At 43.8% G+C, this 23,143-nt stretch overlaps 1 protein-coding gene across 1 annotated transcript in view; it reads right to left on the reverse strand.

Moving 5' to 3' along the window:
• Positions 1 to 3,120: 3,120 nt before the first annotated feature.
• CUNH9orf152 (chromosome unknown C9orf152 homolog) overlaps positions 3,121 to 23,143 on the reverse strand; it is a 61,040-nt gene continuing 41,017 nt past the window's right edge. The window contains exon 3 of the mRNA XM_077491192.1: positions 3,121 to 7,988. Within this exon, the coding sequence (XP_077347318.1) occupies positions 7,441 to 7,988 (548 nt within the window). The 3' untranslated portion in view covers positions 3,121 to 7,440. The remainder of the gene's footprint in view (positions 7,989 to 23,143) is intronic.

The raw sequence follows: 23,143 nt of genomic DNA on the forward strand, positions 1-23,143 counted from the left end.
AATATTCAGCTGTCACACAAAGTGATTGTTTACAATTATGGTTGGGGGCGGTAAGAATGTGCAGTTGAGACACATTTTTACCACTCTCCCATAAGGAGCAAAAGCAGTGTGGGGGGGGTGTACACATGTTGTGGCAAAAATGATCCCCCCTGTTGTGTTTGGCAGGTAGTACTACTGCTGAATGCAACCTCTACCAGTGATTGGGGCTGCGCAGCAACTGCCCTGCAACCACACACAAATCCACACAGTTTTTTACGGGGTAATTCATAGATGTGCACTGACAAAAAAAGTTTTTGTTTTTCAATTCGTTTTTTTGCTTTTTTCTAAATTCGGAAATCCAAAAATTTGGATTTTAGATTTTCAGGTTTTCGATTTTTCACATTTCTAAATTTTGAAATTTTCGAATTTCAAATTTCCGAATTTTGAAATTTTCGAATTTCAAATTTCCAAATTTTCAATTTCCGAAAATCCAAAAATCGGAAAAAAAGAAAGAAAATCAGTAAAATTCGAAATAATAACTAACTAATAATAACTGAGGCCGCGTACACACGCGGGGACTGTTCGCCCAACTTTGTCCGTCAAACAGTTTCGGCAAACAGTCCGCTCAAAATTAGCATGGACGGACATGGCCACACACGACGAACGAACAGTTTGCTGAAACCGTGCGCGATGACGTGAACGGCACGTACGACGGGACGAAAAATACGACGTCCTATACACTGCATTATAACTTTCGGCGTGTTAAGCCTTTCTGAGCATGCGCGGAACTTAGTTTGTCGAACAAGCCTACACACGGGCGGACTGTTCGCTCAAACAAGGTTTCAGCGGACAGTTTTACGGAATTTCCGAAAAACCTTGTTCGTCAAACTGTCCGCTGAAACTGTCCGCTGAAAGCCCACACACGAGCGGACTGTCCGCCCAAACACTGTTCAGCGGACAAAGTTGGGCGAACAGTCCGCCCGTGTGTACGCGGCCTGACTATTAAATAGTAGGTATGGGAATTTCAATTCAAATTTGGCTGTTTGTGAGCATAACGAATACTAATTTATCTGAAATGACGAATTATCCATAATAACAAATGCTGCGTCTAAACAAATGGAATGGAACAAATTAATAATAAAAGGGTTTTATTATTATTATTGTTATTTATTATTATTAGACCATTATGTTCCATTCTTTTAGATACAGCATTCGTTATTTCAGATAATTCATAACTTACATTATGTTCACTAACAGCCAAATTTGAAAGGAAATTCCAATAACTATAATTTAGTTAATAGTTATTATTTCAGATTTTCCGGTTTCCAAATTTTCGGATTTTCATTCTTTTGAATTTTTAGATTTTCAAATTTCCAAATTTTTTGAATTTTAGAATTTCTGAACTTTCGAATTTCCGAAATTTAGAATTTTCCAATTTCTGAAATTTCAAATTTTCCAATTTCTGAAATTTCGAATTTCTGAATCCCGAGATTTTGAATTTCCAAAATTTTGAATTTCCGAAATGTTGAATGTTGAATGTTAACCACTTGCTTACTGGGCACTTAAACCCCCCTCAGTCCCAGACCAATTTTCAGCTTTCAGCGCTGATGCACTTTGAATGACAATTGCGCGGGCATACAACACTGTACCCAAATGAAATTTTTATCATTTTTTTCCCACAAATAGAGCTTTCTTTTGGTGGTATTTAGTTACAGCTCGGAGTTTTATTTTTTGCTAAACAAACAAAAAAAGATGCAAAAAAAAAAAAAAAAAAATCATGTTTTAATAGTTTCTTATAAAATTTTGCAAACGGGTCATTTTTCTCCTTCATTGAAGTGCGCTGATAAGGCGGCACTGATAGGCTGCATTGGTGGGCACTGATGGGCTGCATTGGTGGGAACTGATGGGCTGCATTGGTGGGCACTGATAGGCTGCATTGGTGGGCACTGATAGGCTGCACTGGTGGGCACTGATAGGCATAGTTAAGGCGGCACTAATAGGCACAGATAAGGCGGCACCGATGGGCACAGATAAGGCGGCACTGATGGGCAAAGATGGGCACAGATAAGATGGCACGGATGGGTGGCACGGATAAGTGGCACAGATGGGTGGCACGGATGGGCACTGATAGGTACCACAGATAGATGGGACTGATGGGCACTGATAGGTGGCACTGATAGGTGGCTCTGATAGGTGGCACTGCTGGGCACTGATGGGCGGCACTGCTGGGCACTGATGGGCGGCACTGCTGGGCACTGATGGGCGGCACTGGGGTGCAGCACCTTTGAGGCAGATTGGGTGGCACTGTGGGTGGCACTGTGGGCACTATGGGCACAGACGGGGGGCACTTACTTTTACTTTTAGTTATACTTCAGGATGGCACTGCGGGAGGCAGGTGGGCACTGGCAGGTGGCATGTGGTGCCTTGCATTGCTGGCCGTGATCGGGACTGATGTCCCGATCACGGCCGCCGGTGATCGGCTTTTTTTTTTTCTCCTCGCGCTGTCAGCGCGAGGAGGAATAATAGCCGATTACCGGCTCCGTTCTATCACATGATCAGCTGTCATTGGCTGACAGCTGATCACGTGATAAGGGGTCGGGATCGACCCCTTGCACGGATCGGTGATCAGGCGAGTCTCATAGACTCGCCGATCACAGAGCGCGCCGCGCGCGCCCCTCAGGGGGCGCGCAGGCCGCTCGTAACCGGGACGACGTCAATAGACGTAGTCCCGGAAATCTAGGTCCGCGCTAATGCCGTCATTCGGCAATAGCGCGGTACCCAAGTGGTTAAAAAATTCGGAAATTCAAAATTTGGAAATTGAAAAATTCTGAGATTCGGAAATTTCGGAATGAAAGAATTTGTCAAAATTTGTTAAAAAAACGAATTTGGAACTAAACGAATTGCACATGTCTAGTAATTCACAGGCTAGTGACACGTGGTAACCTATTGCATTCTCACCACCTGTCACTAGCCTGTTAAAAGCAATACGACCAAGTATCACTTTTCAGAGGTGCAGCAGTGACAGCCACATGTGCAAACATAGCATGATTGTTTCTGTGATTCATGTGAAAAGTGTGTTATTTAGTAGGGATCACTAACCCCCATTTCAGGCTCCAATTAATTAAAGCACAAAACAGGAAGTCAATTGTTATCAGGTTTATTTATTGTTTGTTTTACATCAATCAAAGTCAACTACTAAGAACAATACAGGAAAACCATTTAAATTTAGGCGTCTTGCCCACAAAGCATCTCGCCCCTGTGCGTCCAATCTCGGTTTGAGTGTGCCCAGGAGGCATGGATGCAGCATCCAGCCCTGTTCCCCGCAGCCTGTCACAGTCTATGGCAGGCTGACCTATACTGCGGCTGGACAGGCCTGAAAGCTGTATGGAGTGTTGCTCGTGTTTAGGGCCATGTACTCTAATATCTGCATTCCCGGCGTACGTCCCTGAACACGAGTAACACTCTGTACAGCGCTCAGCCCCGTCCAGAAGCACATTTTGGCCTATTTTTCTTCTTTTTTTTTTAACTTACTTTAGAAACATTCGGAATGTAACACTGACATACTTGTTTTCATGGAGAAAATGCTGATCCGGGTTCCCTTTAGTGTTGTCCACATGACTAAATGCCTAGGCACTTTATTTATGTGATTTCTACTATAAAAATACTTCATTCTCAGCAGAGATCTTGTGAGTAGATAGATAGATAGAAAGACTGTCGGCATAGCTTTATATTCATACTGATCATAAGTTCACTTGTCAGTCAGTCCATACTTTTTCTGGCATTGAACAAACTAAGGAGGGGTTAGAAACTCTGCTGGATTTTATTGTTGGCTGTGTCCCAATTGTGGAGAATCACTCTGTGGTTTTACTACCCATTTCACCTAGGTGAGGAAATTTTAGTTGTCCTGGAAAAGGGGAAATTTCAGATTTGGGGCACCAGCGACAGCTGTCAAAAGTGCGATTTTCCTTCGCTTGAAAAGCCGTTGCCCTTAATTTCTAGTTCAGCTTCAAGGATAGGAAGTGTGGTGAAAACATCCTAATGGTAGCACAGACAGCAACTGAAACCTGACAGAGGTTCTAAACTTTCCCCTCTCTATATAAGTATAGAATAAAAGTTCCAAATCATTTTGGTTCTCTGTAGAATACATTTTTTCTTTAAAGTGCTTGTCCAACCAAAGACTTTACTTTTCTAGCTTTGGATTGCTAACTGGAGCTTTTTTTTTTTTTATATATATAATGAAGATTTAACCTCACTTCCTGTCGTGGTGACCAGTGTTCATTATGACGTCAAATTTCTATCTAGTTTTTAGTTTTAGTTTTGGCGGAATTTCCACCAGCAAAAGAGTGCAGGTTCTCTATTTTTCCATCGGAAAAAGTTCCTATCAGAAATTCCGTTCATCTGTATGCAATTCCGACACGTAAAAAAACACGCATGTTCGGAAACAATTTGACGCATGCTCGGAAGCATTGAATTTCATTTTTTCGGCTCGTCATAGTGTTGTACATCACCGAGTTCTTGACGGTCGAAAGTTCAGAGAACTTTTGTGTCACCGTGTGTATGCAAGCCAAGCTTGAGCGGAATTCCATCTGAAAAACCATCCAAGTTTTTTCCGACGGTAATTCCGTTCGTGTGTACGGGGCATTAGTTTCATTCTGTTTTTGTTTGTTGATGAAAATTGGAACTGATTTTGATCATAAATTTCAGCACTTGATGAAAATTTGGGGTCGTTTTCGTCACTAGAAACATCCCGCTGACGAAAATTATGCTGAAAATATTTTTATCTACAAAAATATTATCATTGGTGACAACTGTTTAACCAGGCAGAAAGTGACGGAAATTCTGCAACTTTACTTTTTACTTTCCCTACTCTACAAAAAAAAATACTTTTTATTTCTGCCCTTGCTGCTGTCAGAGAGTTCCCCTCACTTCCTGCCAGGTAGGTCGTTGCCAGCAGGGTAGAAAGTGAAGAGAAATCTTTCTAACGGAACCTCAGATAGTAGAAAAAGACTGACAGGGGCTCTAATCCTGTCCCATTCTATCTAAAACGTAGAAAATATGTTTTGGCTGGACACACACTTTAATAAGAAGCTCAGCAACTGGTCAATTGTGGTCTGCTCATCAATCACAGCTATGTGATGGTTAAAATGTGACCCCCCCCCCCCCACTGTGCCACCCACTTCTGAGCCCACTGTGCCACTAGCTCTGAACCCCAGCTGCCAGATCTTAGAGCGATAATGTGAATGCAGAGCCTAGGGAAGTCTTAGACTCCTCCTTGTCTTCGATGTGTCATATGATACAGCTGAGGGAGGACCTGGAAGGACTTCCTTCACTCTGCCGCGGCATCTTAAGCCTGGGGAGTGAATTTTTAAACAGGACGGGGGGATTTGTGCTGTGTTGCTGACCCTTGCACTCTCTGTTACTAGCTACTGACCTTTAAACTCTGCTTTAATTACTGCTGGCATCTGAACTCTGTGGTAATTACTTCTGACCCCTGCACTCTGCATTATTTACTACAAATGCATGCACCGCACGTTACTCCTGACCCATGCACATACCACGGACCTCTACATTCTGCGTTACTTACTTCTGACCCCTAAACTCTGCTTTATATACTACTGACCTTTGAACTGTAAGGTGCTTACATCGGATCCCTGTACTCAATGTTACTACTTGCCTCTGGGTTCTGTGTTACTACTGACCCCTGCATTCTCCATTACTTACTACTGACCTCTGAACTTTACGTTACTTACTTCTGAACTCTGCTTTACTTATTACCGAACCCTGCACTCTAAATTACTTATTACCGACCTCTGATCTCTGCGCTACTTACCACTTACTTATGTATTGTGTTACATCCTACCAACCTTCGCACTCTGCATTACTTACTCCTGACTTTTACACTTTGCGTTACATACTATTGACCTCTAAATTCTGCATTACTTTCTCCTGATCCATGCACTCTGTGTCATCCACTACTGACCTCTGAACTCTGTGTTACATACTGCAGACCTCTGTTGCTTGCTACTGACCCCTGAACTCTTCAAACCTGCCTTCTTTTTTTATCAGGGCTTTACTACTGACCCCTGCACTTTGTTTACCTACTACTGACCCCTGTATTGTGTAACTACCAACCTCTGCACACTTTGCATTACATATTATTGACCTCTAAATTCGGCGTTACTTTCTCCTGCCCCATGCTTTCTGTTACCCACTACTGACCTTTGAACTCCGTGTTGCATACTACAGACCTCTGTTGCTTACTGCTGACCCCTGAACTCTTCAAACCTGCCTTCTTTTTATCAGGGCTTTACTACTGACCCCTGCACTTTGTTTGCCTACTACTGACCCCTGTATTGTGTAACTACCAACCTCTGCACGCTTTGCATTACATATTATTGACCTCTAAATTCGGCGTTACTTTCTCCTGCCCCATGCTCTCTGTTACCCACTACTGACCTTTGAACTCCATGTTACATACTACAGACCTCTGTTGCTTACTGCTGACTTACCCCTGATCTCTTTAAACCTGCCTTCTTTTTATCAGGGCCTTACTACTGACCCCTGCACTCTGTTTTAACTAGTACTGACCTCAGTACTGTGTCACTACCAACCTCTGCACTCTAATTACTCCTGACCTTCGCTCTTTGCATTACATATTATTGACCTCTGAAATCTGTTACTTTCTCCTGCCCCATGCCCTCTGTTACCCACTGCTGACCCCTGAACTCTTCAAACCTGCCTTCTTTTTTTATCAGGGCCTTACGACTGACCCCAGCACTCTTCTTTACCTACTACTGACCTCTGTATTGTTTTACTACCAACCTCTGCACATTACTTTTGACCTCCACACTTTGCATTACATATTATTAAATTCTCTGTTACTTTCTCCTGCCCCATGCTCTCTGTTACCCACTACTGACCTTTGAAATCCATGTTACATACTACAGACCTCTGTTGCTTACTGCTGACCCCTGAACTCTTCAAACCTGCCTTCTTTTTAACAGGGACTTACTAGTTTATCTCCTAAAAAAAAAAAAAAATCAGCACAGTGCACCATGGTGATCTTTTGATGTCTTCCAAGTTGTTCAGGTGGATCTCCACCTCTCCGGGACTGCCTACCCCTGCTTTATTGTTCTAATGTATGACGAGCGGTGTGGCAGGATATACCGTTAGAAAGGTTTTCCCATTTTAAAAAGCTAAGAGATATTCTGAGATGCTTTGAAAACACTCAAAACCAGTGATAATTCAATGAAACTGCATAACAAATGACTGGAGCTGACAAGCCCTTGGCTTTGGAAGTCAAGCTATTTCCTTCTGACATATGGTAGTGCTAAATGTCACAACAAGGGTTTTATTGTTTGGTTCAAGAACAATATTTCGGACTTAAAAAGTAAAGTGCAAGTAGAATAAAATGCTCACATAAGGTCATATCATTTTCTGGTGGCCTTCCAAATATTTACTTTAATGTGTTACATATAAACCTAGCTTTCTGGCTGTTTCGGATATACGTGGGTTTTTCTTCTGAGGGAAGGGATAGAAGAACAGTTTCTCTGTGGGGGAGGAAGGCTTAGAAGAAGGAAACTCGTAGTGACCCCAGGATATAGGGATCGGGTGTTGAAGGGAGGATTTCCTGTAGGGACTATTGACAGGCTTGTTGTCCTTTGCCAATCCACTAGTTTCTGTTTGTCCTGCAACATTTTCTTCTGAGTCTTTGCTTGGCTGATGATCAGAGCTCAGAAATCTCTTAAGTAAAAAACTTTTATCATTGTGTTGCTTGTGTGCAACTGTCCTTTCACCAAGATTGTAATGAGAATCGATCTGCACCATGCGGTGGACGTTCAGGTGAGCGTGCCACGTGCCATTCCTGTCCTTCAGGTAGTTGTTATCCAACAGTTCTAGGGAAACCTCTTTCACATGGATCTGATCTTTAAATGCCTTTGGATGCTGAACTCTATTATTCACAGGAACTGTGTCCAGAGTAGTATCCTTTGGAATGAATTCATTTTCTCCTGTAAATCAAGAAAATCTGTTATTCTAAAACTCTGATTATTAACAATTATTTTAAAATTCAAAGCAATAATGAAACTTAACCACTATACCCCCAGAGGATTTTACCCCCTTCCTGACCAGAGCACTTTTTGCGATTCGGCACTGCGTCGCTTTAACTGGCAATTGCATGGTCGTGCGACGCTGTACCCAAATAAAATTTACATCCTTTTTTTTCCCCACAAATAGAGATTTCTTTTGGTGGCATTCGATCACCTCTGTGGTTTTTATTTTTTGCGTTATAAACCAAAAAAGCATCAATTTTGAAAAAAAATGCTATATTTGTTACTCTTTGCTATAATAAATATCCCCCAAAAATATATAAAACAGTTTTTTTTCTCAGTTTAGGCCGATAAGTATTCTACATATTTTTGGTAAAAAAAAAAAAATCGCAATAAGCATATATTGAATTGGGTTGAGCAAAACGTATAGCGTCTACAAAATAGGGGATAGTTTTATGGCATTTTTTTTTTTTTTAATTAGTAATGGCGGCAATCTGCAATTTTTATTGGGACTGCGATGTTACGGCAGACAGATCAGACACTTTTCACACTATTTTGGGACCATTGTCATTTATACAGCGATCAGTGCTATAAAAATGCATTGATTACTGTGTAAATTACACTGGCAGTGAAGGGGTTAACCACTAGGGAGTGGTGAAGGGGTTAAGTGTGTCCTAGGGAGTGATTCTAACTGTGGGGGTGAGGGGCTTCAACACACAGGACAGTGATCACTGCTCTCGATGACAGAGAGCAGGGATCTCTGTCCTGTCACTAGGCAGACCCTTACAAACTACTTTGACCTACAGGTAAGCCTAGATTAAGGCTTACCTGTAGGTCCAAGAAATATATCCTTAACCTGCACAGTTAAGGAGATATTTTACAAAAATAGGGCACTGCTGTCAACTGACAACGGCGCAGGCGCACTGGGCGTGCTGCAATGAAGGCAAACATGCCGTCACTTACGACTCCATGCGCATGCGCCGGAGTGATGTCATCACTGCTCCGGCCACTCACAGCACCGGAGAAGGGATACCCGGAAGAAGATGGACACTTCGTGCTACAGGGGACAGCGGTGACATCGCTGGCTCCTGTGTCAGGTAAGTGACACATAATGGGCTACTATGCCATGCATAGTAGTCCATTATGCTTTACCTTTGCAGGGAGACAAAGAGGAAGTAAACCCATTAGGGTTTACTTCCTCTTTAAAAACCATCAGGGTTTACTTCCCCTAATGGTTTTTAAACCCCATTAGGGTTTACTTCCTCTTTAAACCCATTAGGGTTTACTTCCTAATGGGTTTACTTCCTCTTTAAAAAACATGCGCCAAATGGCAGCTTACATTCCTCGGCACTGAAGGTATACAGCATAAATCGCCAGGCTAGTGCAAGGTATGGCTGTCTCGCTCGCGCTGTGTTGATCGGCGTGCGTTCCACCACCGTGGTGAGACATATACTGGAAGTGGCTGGATGTGATGTGACCGGGATGCTCCTAGATGTACGTTTCGTCTTCACAACGTCATCAGCCTACTTACTGTCTCTCTCCTTATCCGTTCCCACTTACGTACGAAGTGAACATTGAGTGTATCTACATGTACTGTGCACTGTTGGCTATGCCTACGAGGTTTCAAGATGTTTAGAAATCTGATGTTGCATGAATAGCTGTGCCTAAACAAATTTATGAATTTCATTCTGATCAGCCTATACATAAACCCGGGATGTCTCACTATGAAGGACAGTACTAAACTAGTCTATCATTACTGTGCTCAGGGATATATCTTTATTAATTACCTCACCAGGAATTTCATCAATCAATGGATAACAGTCTCAAAGCTAGCCCTAAATGGACATTTAGCAACCAATTAACTGGCAAAGTTTAGATACTATCTATTTTTGAACTTGATATTCCCGGGTTTAAATCAATACTGATAGCAGCATCATTTATCTCCATTGTGACTGGGTATGCATGTGGGTGTGTATGCATGGTGCCCATAGTTCTGGTGCCATAGTTCTATCGCCATACTTTGTATGTGTGTTTTTTTATTATAGGGTATGCTGGGATAAAATTCCACATTAAATGTCATTGTCTTACATTCAGTGTTTTCCACGTACTATTGATATATTAATAAAGCTAATTTAATTTCTATAAATGGTATACCATGGCTGATCCTCCTTATTGCTTTCTTGGGGCATCTCTTTGCCCCACCCTCCAAATTTTTACATAGCTAAAGAACTGACCACGGTGTTTGTTCTCCTGCTTAGTGTGGTCAGTTTTTAATAGGAGCGCGGAGGGAATGGCAGGAACACCAGGGATTTTACATAAAGGAATCAATACAAAGAGAGCAGGATATTTTTTCATACAACAGGCACATATCAGGAATATGAATGGTCGGGGTAACAAACTCTTGAAGGAAGAACATGTAAGGACAGAGAGCTATAGAAAGAGCAATAACTTCAGGTACGTAATCTTTATAATAACATTGGTATCGCTAACCTTTTGTATAAAGCATAGTGACTGCTTGTACTAAACAGCTGGCACTTTACCTATCATATATTTAGTGAATTATTATAAAACTCCAGGTCTTGGTTGTTTTGTTTCATACACAATAACTTCATTAAACTAGGCAAATGTCAAGACATGAGAAGAACAATCTATTGTGTACACTGACAAAACAATGATAAAAAAGTAGAATGACATTTCGAAACAAGGACACAGTAAGGGTTAACAGAGTGTATTTACCAAGGCTCCTTGGCACCTGCAGATTTTGATGAAGTAACCTTGTACATGTGGCAGGAAGTTCTGCATTTTGGAGGAAATCCAGTCTCTGGATTAAAGATAATTCGTTTACCTTCTATATCAGCTGTCCTACATACACTATTCTACCAAAAGTAACCTGCCTTTGCACGCACATGAACTTTAACCGCTTGCCGCCTGCCGGCCGTCATATGACAGCCAAGCGGCACGGCTCTCGTTCTGGGAGGGCGTCATATGATGGCCTCCCATTTAAACAGGGAATGAGCGCATCCCTCTTCCTTCGGTAGCGGCGTGTCACGGAGATACCACTCGCCACCGAGGGGGGTGAATAGCCATTGGGCATGGCTGTTTACCACGTGATTGGCCGTGATGAAGTCACGGCCGATCACAGGTGGCACCGCCCCACTCTTCACGGCGCATGTGCGCGATCGGGAGCACGCTGCCTGTGCACTTCATTGACGGCATGTTCCCGGGAACACTGCTCGCCATCGAGGGTGGTAAACAGCCATTGGCCGGCAGCTGTTTACCACGTGATCGGCTGTGATCCTTTCACAGCCAATCACTAAATGTAAACATACCGGGTTTTCCTCCTCACACACCGATCGTGTGTGAGAAGGAGATTGCAGTAACATCTTGTCACCGCCTACAGTGTACACCAATACACACTGATTGACCCCCCCAATAAAGAGGACCTGTCACCACCCATCAAAGTACCTGTCACAGTTCTTCTTAGTACCTGTCAGAGTCAATCAAAGTACCCGAGTACCTGTCACAGTCCATCAGAGTACCCGAGTACCTGTCACAGTCCATCTGAGTACCTGTCATAGTCCATCAGAATACCAGAGTACCTGTCACAGTCCATCAGAATACCCAAGTACCTGTCACAGTCCATCAGAGTACCCGAGTACCTGTCATAATCCATCAGAGTATCTGAGTACCTGTCACATTCCATCTGCGTACCCGAGTACCTGTCAGTCCATTAGAGTACCCGAATACCTGTCACAGCCTATCATAGTACCTGAATACCAGTCACCAGCCCATCAGTGTACACGAGTACCTATCTGTAGCCCATCAGAGTACCCGAGTACCTGTCACCAGGCCATCAGAGTACCCGAGTACCTGTCACCAGGCCATCAGAGTACCCGAGTACCTGTCACCAGGCCATCAGAGTACCCGAATACCTGTCACCAGCTCATCAGAGTACCCGAATACCTGTCACCAGCCCATCAGAGTAACCGAGTACCTGTCACCAGTCCATCAAAGTAACCAAGTACCATTCACCAGCCCATCAGAGTACCCGAGTACCTGTCTGCAGCTCATCAAGTTACCTGAGTACCTGTCTCCCGCCCATCAGAGTACCCGAGTACTTATCTGCAGCCCATGCCTCAGAATATACGTTGGGGTGTTTGCTTTCCAAAATAGGGTAATTTTGTGGGTAATTAGACTGTCCTGGTGCTCAAGGACCTTCAAAAGTGTGATAGGTAGGAATGAAATGAGATGTGTAATTTATCCTCCTAGAACGCCTGAAGGCACTACTTCAATGGTGGTCCTCTGTATGTGGCCAGACTGTGTAAGTTTCACACATGTGGTATTGCCATACTCGGGAAGAGTAGCAGATTTTGTTTTGGGTGTCATTTTTGCTATATAGAATGTGTTGGAGATATATTATAAATTGACAACTTGTGTAAAAAAAAAAATGTGTTTTCATTTTTTTTACATGTTTTCCAAAAACTTCTGGAAAAAAAATAAAACGTTCAAAAGACTCATTCTGCCTCATAGATTATACGTTGGGTTGTTTGCTTTCCAAAATGAGGTCATTTTGTGGGCAATTCCATTGACCTGGTGCTCCAGGGCCTTTAAAAGTGTAATAGGTGGTTGAGAAATGAGATGTGTCATTTATGCTCCTAGGACGCCTGAAGGTGCTACTTCAATTTTGGTCCTCTGTATGTGGCCATGCTGTGTAAAAGTCTCACACATGTGGTATCGCCATACTCGGGAAGAGTAGAAGAATGTACTTTGGGGTGTAATTTGTTGTATGCATTTGCTGCGTGTGAGAAATAACCTGATAATATGACAATTTTGTAAAAAAATAAATAAATAATAATAATCTTTTTGCAAAGGATTGTGGGAAAAAATTACAACTTAAACTCACCATGCTACTTACTTAATACCTTGGATACTTAATACCGTGTCTACTTTCTAAAAAAGGGTAATTTGGGGGGTATTTGTACTTTCCTGACTTGTTAGGCTTCTTTCACACGGGGCGGATTATCACTGGACATCTGCTTGCTCAGCGGGGATCGCTTGAGCGATCTTTGCTGAGCAGGAAGATGACAGGTCCGTCTCCGCACACTCTGCGGGGACGGACCTGTCAGAGTGCCACTCTCCCCTATGGGCGACCAGGGGACGACGGACCGCAGAGTCCATCGTCACCCGATCCGATGACGGATGGAAAAATAGGTTTTTCCTTCGTCACACTTTTTCGGATCGGCGCGGGACGGATGTCAGAGGACATGTGCGGACATGTCACCGCTGACATCCGACACTCCATAGACCTCTATGGAGCATCCGTTCAGGTCCACCTGAAAAACTGACAGGCGGACCTGAATGGATCGGCCATGTGAAAGAGGCCATAGTGTCTCAAGAAATGAGATACACCTGATGTACTGAAGGCCTGATCAGATGTGATCAATTTTACAGTGATTAGCACCATAGTTTGTAGACTCTATAACTTTCACGAAGACCAAATAATATACACTAATATGGGTTATTTTACCAAAGATATGTAACAGTATAAATTTTTGCCAAAATTTATGAGGAAAAATTACTAATTAGCAAAATTTTATGACAGAAACAAAGAAAAAAGCATTTTTTTCACAAAATTTACGGTCTTTTTTTATTTATAGCCCAAAAAATAAAAAAAAACACTAGTACATAAATACCACCAAAAGAAAGCTCTATTTGTGTGGAAAAAAAGGACGCACGTTTCATATGGGTACAGTGTTGCATGACTGAGTAATTTGTCATTCAAACTGTAAGGGCCGGTTCACACAGCAGGCGAGGTGAGGCGACTCCGACTTGCCTCGCCGCGACCTGCCGCGGCCTCAGCGGCGACTTGCAAATGACTTCTGTATAGAAGTCAATGCAAGTCGCCCCGAGGTCGCCCAAAAGTAGTACAGGAACCTTTTTTCTGAGTCAGAGCGACTCGAGTCGCTCCTCTCAGAACGGTTCCATTGTACAGAACGGGGGCGACTTGCGAGAGCGAGGCGAGTCGTGTCGCCTCGCATCGCCCGCTGTGTGAACCGGCTCTAAGAGCGCTGAAAACTGGTCTGGGCAGGCGGGGGTGTAAGTGCACTGTATTGAGGTGATTAATGGCATCCCAGGTTTAGTCTGTAGGGTTCAAAATTGAGTCCCCCCCCCCCCCCCCCCCCGCAGCTATAACAGCTTCAACTCTTCTGGGAAGGCTGTCCACAGGGTTTAGGAGTGTGTCTATGGGAATGTTTGATCATTCTTCTAAAGGTGCATCTGTGAGGTCAGGCATTGATGTGGCTGAGAAGGCCTGGCTCGCAGTCTCCGCTCTAATTCATCCCAAAAATGTTCTATTGTTTTAAGGTCAGAATTCTGTGTAGGCCAGTCAAGTTCCTCTACCCCAACCTCGCTCATCCATGTCTTTATGGACCTTGCTTTGTACACTGGTATTGCAGTTATGTTGGAACAGGAAGGGGTCATCCCCAAACTGTTCCCACAAAGTTGGGAGCATGAAATTGTCCAAAATGTCTTGGTATGCTGATGCCTTAAAGCGGAGTTCCACCCAAAAAGTGTAGCTGCTGACTTTTAATAATCAGACACTCACCTGTCTCACGGTCCAGTGATGCGGGTGCAGGAAGCCCTGCCCTTCTTCCCCTGCTTTCTGCAGCGCCGGTGTTCTAACTGTGGGTTTTCAGATGTTGCTTCACAGTCAGGCATGCACTGCACACGTTCGAGCAGTGCTGCATGCTGTGAATGTCCGGGCAAACTTTTGTGACATGTCCCAGAAGATTGCAGGGAGGGTGGAGATGTGATCTTCCTTTTGGCGCCACAGAGCCAGGGGAGGAAGTGGGAGCTGGGTGCCTGTGAAAACAGGGTACCCGCTCTCCCTCACAAATGGCATGTCAGGGGGTCACCAATACTTAAAGCGGAAGTATCATTTTCGGGTGGAACTCCTCTTTAAGATTTCTCTTCACTGGAACTAAGGGGCCAAGCCCAGCCTCTGAAAAACAACCCCACACCATAATCCCCCCTCCACCAAATGATTTGGACCAGTGCACCAAGCAAGGTCCATAAAGACATGTGTAGCGCTACCCCTGGGTGAGCCCCTTAAAGCATTTGTTAACCTAAAAAAAAAAAAGAAGAAGATCCTGTTCCTTTAAAGCATTTTATACAGCACAATGCTTGTGCTGTGCCATTTGGCCCCATGTATCACCTGTAATGCCTGGCTGATCCTGCCTGGCTATACCCAACCCCCTCTATGCTGACTCTGATATATCAGTGCTGCTGAACCCTGAGACTGTAGTCATCTGTACATGCCTCCGTCATCCACACCCTGCTATCTGTTTCCTCCATGCTCTCTCCCCCTCCACTCTCTGCCTGTCAGGTTGTGACAGTGCCTACCCCTCAACACTGCTGCTCAAATAACTTTCACATCTTAATACCATCCCCTCTGTGTTCTAATCCTATGTGCCCCTGTGTGAGTGATTTATTTTTAAAAAATGCAAGCGCAGAAACAACTCCCAAACCTGGAATGTTTTTGATTTCTTCAAATCTCCCATTGTAGGATCAAATAAGGAGTTGGATAACTTATCAATATTTGAGGGCGTGTGTGACTCAGTCCCCAATGCTTGGGGCATAATTTCCCATCTCTTTACACACCTCACCTCTCTCCCCAGCTCTCTCCCACCATACGCCCAGCAATGGTCCAAAGACCTAGCAATAGACCTTCGTCGGACATATGGATGAATACGAAAAACTCATCTCAAAATGTTGTCGCATCAGAAGCAAACTATAAGGTTCTTATGCGGTGGTATGTGGTCCCGTCGAGAATCGTTAGATTCCTTCTGTCCTATCCTTCAGATTGCTTCAGAGGATGTGGTGAAAGAGGCACAGATGTGCATATATGGTGGTCTTGCCCAGAGGTGCGATGCTTCTGGGGGACCATATTCCAAAAGGCTTCGGCCCTGTCCCAGGTAAAACTCGACCCTGTCCCGGTCTTCGCTATATTGAATCTCCCGTCACAGGACCTCACACGGTCTCAAACACGGCTACTTCTCCAACTCACACCTGCAGCAAAGTAAACAATAACGAGGGCTTGGAGGACTCCAACTTTGAATATTACTGAAGTCAAAAATAGGATCACCCAGGCCATGATCCACAGTAAAATCAAAGCTACAATCCTAGACAAGATTCCCCAACATCTTAAAGTTTGCCAACCATGGATCGAACAATTCCTTCCTCCTAATTTTGATATGCGCCTACTGAAGCCTTCATCCTCTAGAATATAACAGGAACCAGGGACTAGGTGATCGTGGTCTCAGACGGGCCGCCTGGCCATTACTATTCTCTTTGTTCCTTTCCTCCAGACACTCACCCACTCGGGCTCTTTGCCTTCCTCTCTCTTCTTCTTATCCCTTTCTTTTTCTATCTCTCCTTCCTCAAACCCCCTTAAAGTCCAATATACACCACTGGTAACATAATTCACTGTATACAGTGAATGGCCGTCTTTTCTTACCCCTCTGCTCCCCTACAGAGTACTAATCTGACTGAATGTTTTTGGATTACTGGGCCTTGGCCCCCCATTAAGGCTGCAACTGAGGCTAGTAGTTTCAGACTGCACAAGCTGTTCACTGTCTGATGTTTTGCTACAGTTATCTCATCATGTTGAAACTGTAACAACCGACCTGAATATACTCTGTATGCTTAATATTCTGTACGCCATTCTGACAATGTTAATATTTGTTATCTGATCGTTACCAATAAAAAATTTGAAAAAAAAAAAAAAGAAAAGTTTGCTATACCTCATTTCACAATTCGTCTTAGCGATCACATGATCGGCTGGCTCCCTCTCTCCTCTCCCGAGTTAGGAATCTCGGCCCTGCCGCTATCAGACGGGGAGAGAAGAAAGCCAGCCGATCATGTGATCGCTGAAAAGAGCCCTGAAATGAGATACAGCAGGCTTTTTTTATATAAATTACTCACGCAGGAGCACACAGGATTAGAACACAGAGGGAATGGTATGAAGATGTGAAAGTGGCTTAACAACCACTTTAAGTATGTTTGTTGCGTACTCTGCCTCTCAACCCCAATAACAGTCTCAGCCCCTCTGGTACACCTGGCAATAGTGTAAGTGCAAGGTCCAATGAGAAACACACACATATATACAGTGCCTTGCGAAAGTATTCGGCCCCCTTGAACTTTTCAACCTTTTGCCACATTTCAGGCTTCAAACATAAAGATATAAAATTTTTATTTTTTGTGACGAATCACCAACAAGTGGGACACAATTGTGAAGTGGAACGAAATCTATTGGATTTTTGAAACTTTTTTAACTAATAAAAAAATGAAAAGTGGGTGTGCAAAATTATTCGGCCCCCTTGCGTTAATACTTTGTAGAGCCACCTTTTGCTGCGATTACAGCTGCAAGTCGCTTGGGGTATGTCTCTATCAGTTTTGCACATCGAGAGACTTAAATTCTTGCCCATTCTTCCTTGCAAAACAGCTCGAGCTCAGTGAGGTTGGATGGAGAGCGTTTGTAAACAGCAGTTTTCAGCTCTTTCCACAGATTCTCGATTGGATTCAGGTCTGGACTTTGACTTGGCCATTCTAACACCTGGATACGTTTATTTGTGAACCATTCCTTTGTAGATTTTGCTGTATGTTTGGGATCATTGTCTTGTTGGAAGATAAATCTCCGTACCAGTTTCGGGTCTTTTGCAGACTCCAACAGGTTTTCATCCAGAATGGTCCTGTATTTGGCTGCATCCATCTTCCCCTCAATTTTAACCATCTTCCCTGTCCCTGCTGAAGAAAAGCAGGCCCAAACCATGATGCTGCCACCACCATGTTTGACAGTGGGGATGGTGTGTTGAGGGTGATGAGCTGTGTTGCTTTTACGCCAAACATATCGTTTTGCATTGTGGGCAAAAAGTTTGATTTTTGTTTCATCTGACAAGAGCACCTTCTTCCACATGTTTGGTGTGTCTCCCAGGTGGCTTGTGGCAAACTTTAGACGGGACTTTTTATGGATATCTTTGAGAAATGGCTTTCTTCTTGCCACTCTTCCATAAAGGCCAGATTTGTGCAGTGTACGACTGATTGTTGTCCTATGGACAGACTCTCCCACCTCAGCTGTAGTTCTCTGCCGTTCATCCAGAGTGATCATGGGCCTCTTGGCTGCATCTCTGATCAGTCTTCTCCTTATCTGAGCTGAAAGTTTAGAGGGATGGCCAGGTCTTGGTAGATTTGCAGTGGTCTGATACTCCTTCCATTTCAAAATGATCGCTTGCACAGTGCTCCTTGGGATGTTTAAAGCTTGGGAAATCTTTTTGTATCCAAATCTGGCTTTAAACTTCTCCACAACAGTATTACGGACCTGCCTGGTGTGTTCCTTGGTCTTCATGATGCTCTCTGATGCTCTCTGTGCTTTCAACAGAACCCCGAGACTATCACAGAGCAGGTGCATTTATACAGAGACTTGATTACACACAGGTGGATTCTATTTATCACCATCAGTCATTTAGGACAACATTGGATCATTCAGAGATCCTTGCTGAACTTCTGGAGTGAGTTTGCTGCACTGAAAGTAAAGGGGTCGAATAATTTTGCACGCACCACTTTTCAGTTTTTTATTTGCTAAAAAAGTTTAAATTATCCAATAGATTTCGTTCCACTTCACAATTGTGTCCCACTTGTTGGTGATTCTTCACAAAAAATTAAAATTTTATATCTTTATGTTTGAAGCCTGAAATGTGGAAAAAGGTTGAAAAGTTCAAGTTCAGGGGTCGAATACTTTCGCAAGGCACTGTATATATATATATATATATATATATATATATATATATATATATATATATATATATATATATCAATCATGTCAAGGGAATCTACGGAACAGTAAAAACTAAGACCAAGAGCAATATAGCCCAATACTATGTGCAGGCTGCTTTCAGGGGATTCCAGGCCTGAGGACACCCCCAAGAGCAGAGGCAAACACTTTGACAATATCAACTTTATATCAGGTTAGTTACCTCTACACAAATTAGCTCTATAAGGTCCAGGCTGGAGGAGAGCAGAGAAATTACCCATTCTTGTGTCAGACCTCTCCCTCCAATCCTCTAACACCACAGTCCCAACTACCAACACTGTACTCAAATCAACATTCAATGAATTAGCTCCCAAGGTAAATTGTCCTGCACACCCACTACAAATACAGAGCCCTAGACGTGTACGCATGGCTGTAGGGCACTAATAAATTCAGTCCATTGGAAGAAGGATGAGGCCTTGTATCTTCAGCTTGCCACTTTCATTGGTGCTCTTAAATTTGTGAATGGCAGAGCAAAGCAATACAACTGGCCCGGATTATCACGCAAATAATACAGGATCTTCCTCAGAAAGTTGAATAAGGACAATGGTGTCTGTATACAGTGTCTCTGTATCTGAAAGACCTGGCGTCCTGTGGCACTACAGATGTCAGCAAAGTGACTAAGAGCAATGATGTCTGTATACAGTGTTCATAAAGTTTGATGGGCAAAGTGAGACAACTCTGTCTGTGTACAGTGTCCTTGTTTCCTGCAAATGGGCAAGTGCCCTCTCACCAATCCTATGGTCAAGGCCCAAACAAACGTCCTGAAACCAGCAGGCTCTCTAGTGACTCAACTGGTCACTTTACATTGGAACTGTTGGTGCAGGTGCGCCTGGTTATGCACCTGGGATCCCCATCTCTCAAGCTGGATGTCCCCGACTGGCTGTGGATGCCCAAAACAATGCAGTGGACTGACCCAGAAGGCAACTTGACAAGGCCGTGGGATTTGTGGGGCACATGCTACACATGGATCAAGTTTGGTGTGGAAGAATATGACTGGCCTGCACAAAGTACTGACCTCATCCTGATAGAACACCTTTAGTAATGTGTTTAGTAAGAGGGATGGTGAGTTTTTTGAAGTTTGTAAGCTATCTGGGATATTGGGTGTGAATAGGAATGAGGTAACTAGGGAGGAGTTGGTGGTAAGTGGGTATGTCGATTTTGCTCTCCGCCATAGTGTGCGCAGAAGCACCATTGGCCCTAATAGCTGTATACCGCCAGACACTACATCAGAACTCCATAGCATGGAATTCGGGTGGACAGGGGCTAACTATAATTTCTCAATTTGTGTCCATCGGTTATAGACATGGAGAGTGCACCAAGAGGCTACAGGGTGTAACTGGGCAGCTAAATTATACTTGGCTATGTTAGGGAATGCAAGGCCACCTTGATTGCGTGGAGCATACAGGACCGTTCTAACGATCCGGTGCCTATTATAGTTCCAGGAAAAATGTATCAGGTCGCCCTGGAGTCTCTTAAAGAGATGGGTTTACTTCCTCTTTGTCTCCCTGAAAAGGTAAAGCATAATGGGCTACTATGCATCGCATAATAGCCCATTATGTGTCACTTACCTGTCACAGGAGCCAGCGATGTCACCGCTGTCCCCTGTAGCACGGAGCATCCATCTTCTTCCGGGTATCGCTGCTCTGGCCACTCACAGCACCAGAGAAGCGATGATGTCACCCCCACGCATGCGCACGGGAGCCTATACTAACTGCATATTATGTGTGTGTGTGTGTGTGTGTGTGTGTGTGTGTGTGTGTGTATATATATATATATATATATATATATATATATATATATATATAATCATGCGCCATAGACAGCGGTGCCTGTCTTTTTGTAAATATCTCCTAAACCGCCTTAAGCCTTTATCTAAGCTTAAGCTTACCTGTAGGTCAAAGTGGTTTGTAAGGGTTTACAACCACTTTAAAGTGCGAGGTTGGGATGGGAATAGTGTCTCAAAAAGGTATAAAAGTTTAGGCAGAATTGTCATCTTTAAGGTTGCAAGGTGTCCGAAAAGGGATAGTTTTAGAGACTTCCACTTGGCTAGGGAAGCCCTGATGGAGGTGTATAGTTGGGGGAAGTTGGCTTTACAGAGAGTGTCGTATGTAGGTGTGAGGTGGACCTCAAGGTATTTTAAGGAAGAGGTCTTCCATGTGTAATTAAATGTTAGTGAGAGGGCTGATAGTGTTTGGTGGGGTATATTGAGGGGGAGGGCTTCCATCTTTGAGTTATTGATTTTGTACCCTGAGAGGGCACTATACCGGTCTAGTTCTACGTGTAGATTCGGGAGAGAAACACGGGGTCGCGTGAGGGTGAGGAGGACATCGTCCGCAAATAAGGATATCTTAAAGTCTCTAATACGGACTGGGATACCGTAGATGTTTGGGTTCTTTCTAATAAGGACTGCTAAGGGCTCAATACATAGGGCATATAAAAGAGGAGAAAGGGGGCAGCCTTGTCGGGTCCCGTTGGAAATCTGGAAAGTAGAGGAAGAGACAAACTAAGTACAGACCAAGGCTGAGGGGCATGAGTATAAGTGAGTGATTGCTCAGAGAAAGGGGCCTTCAATACCAAACCGATGGAGAGTTGCAAACAGGAAAGGCCAGCCCAGCCTATCAAAGGCTTTTTCCGCATCTAAACTGAGAAGTATTCCCTCTGATCTGGTCCTGTTTGCAACCTCCACGAGGTCTATGACCCTCCAGGTGTTATCCCCTGCCTGGCGAAGGGGAATAAATCCCACTTGATTCCTGTGAATTATCGACGGCATGAAGTTGTTTAACCTATTTGCTAACAGTTTTGTGAAAATGTTTAAGTCTGTATTGAGAAGTGCGATCAGTCTATAGTTGGAGGATAGGGTATGATCTTTTACTGGTTTGGGGATAAGCATAAGGAAGGAGGTTTGCATATCCCTTGGGATAGATGTGTTGAATAGGAATGAGTTAAACAAGGTTGTTATGTGGGGAAGAAGATGTGGTAAGAAAGTTTTGTAGTAGAGGTATGGTAGGCCATCGGGCTCGGGAGCCTTGTTATTCAGCAGGGATTTAATCGTGTCAGTTACTTCCTCTTCTGTAATAGAGGAGTTGAGGCTCATTAGGGTGGAGGAGGAGAGCACAGGAAGATCACAGTCCGCGAGGTATGAGTGGATATCCCGAGATAGGTCGGGGGATGGGGGGTTGCGTGGGGGGTTGTTATATAGAGTTGAACAGTAGTCATGAAAAAGTTGGGCAATTTTAGTGGGGTGGGATTGGAGGATTGCATCTTTAAGGTGGGTGGGTGATGAAGTCGCTGCCCGCTCATGAAGTTGTCTTGCTAAAAGTGTATGTGGTTTATTGGCCTTGTCGAAGTAGGTCTGGCGTAGCCTAAGCAGTGCTTTCTCTATCTTACCCAGGGCTATGTCCTTCAGCCCAGACCTGATGCTTATAAGTTCCCTAAAAATGGTTAGGGACGGGGAGGAGAGCAGTTGTGCTTCCAAGTGTTTGAGTTTGTCTAATAGGAGTTGACCGGCTGTATTAGCATTTCGTTTTAGGGCAGTTGAGAGTGATATGCACTGACCTCTGAAGACCACCTTATGACCCTCCCAGAGGGAGGAGGTTGAGACCTCAGGGGAGCTGTTTTCTGCAAAGTACAACTTCAGGGTTTGTTCCAATTCTACTCTGGAAGGGTCATGTTTGAGTAAAAAGTAATTTAAGGGCCAGTGACATGTAAGGAGGGATCCCTAGGAGAGTGCAAGGTAGAGTTTAATCGGAGCGTGGTCCGACCATGAAATTGCCTGAATATCTGTGCAGGCTCTCAGGGTTGGAGCATTGACAAAAAAGTAGTCCAGTTGCGAGTGGAACTTGTGGGGGTGGGAGTAAAAGGTAAATTGTTTAGCTGATGGGAGGCGGCTCACCAAGTATCAAATAGGACATACTTCCTGATTAATTGGCGAAAGAGGGTGGATTTCCTATCGACGGCCATGGGGGTTTTCCGTGCCCAATGGAGTGTTTATCAAGGCATGGGGAATAGGTCAGGTTAAAGTCCCCTTCGACAACCAAATAGTGATGGGGTGCCGCAAATAGTCGTTTATACACTTTGGACAGGAATGAATTTTGGTTGGTGTTCGGGGCATAGATATTACATAAAGGTTGGTTCCCTTCCAGGAACCTCTAATCCCCTGTACACACGGTCGGAGATTCTGCCAACCAAATCCATCGGATTTTGTCCGTTAGATTTAGTCTGACGGATTGTGTCCGAAACTGTTGCATAC

The sequence above is a fragment of the Lithobates pipiens genome, unplaced genomic scaffold, assembly GCF_037356315.1.
Source record: "Lithobates pipiens isolate NorthernLeopardFrog02 unplaced genomic scaffold, aLitPip1_a1.2 Scaffold_19, whole genome shotgun sequence".
NCBI lineage: Eukaryota > Metazoa > Chordata > Amphibia > Anura > Ranidae > Lithobates > Lithobates pipiens.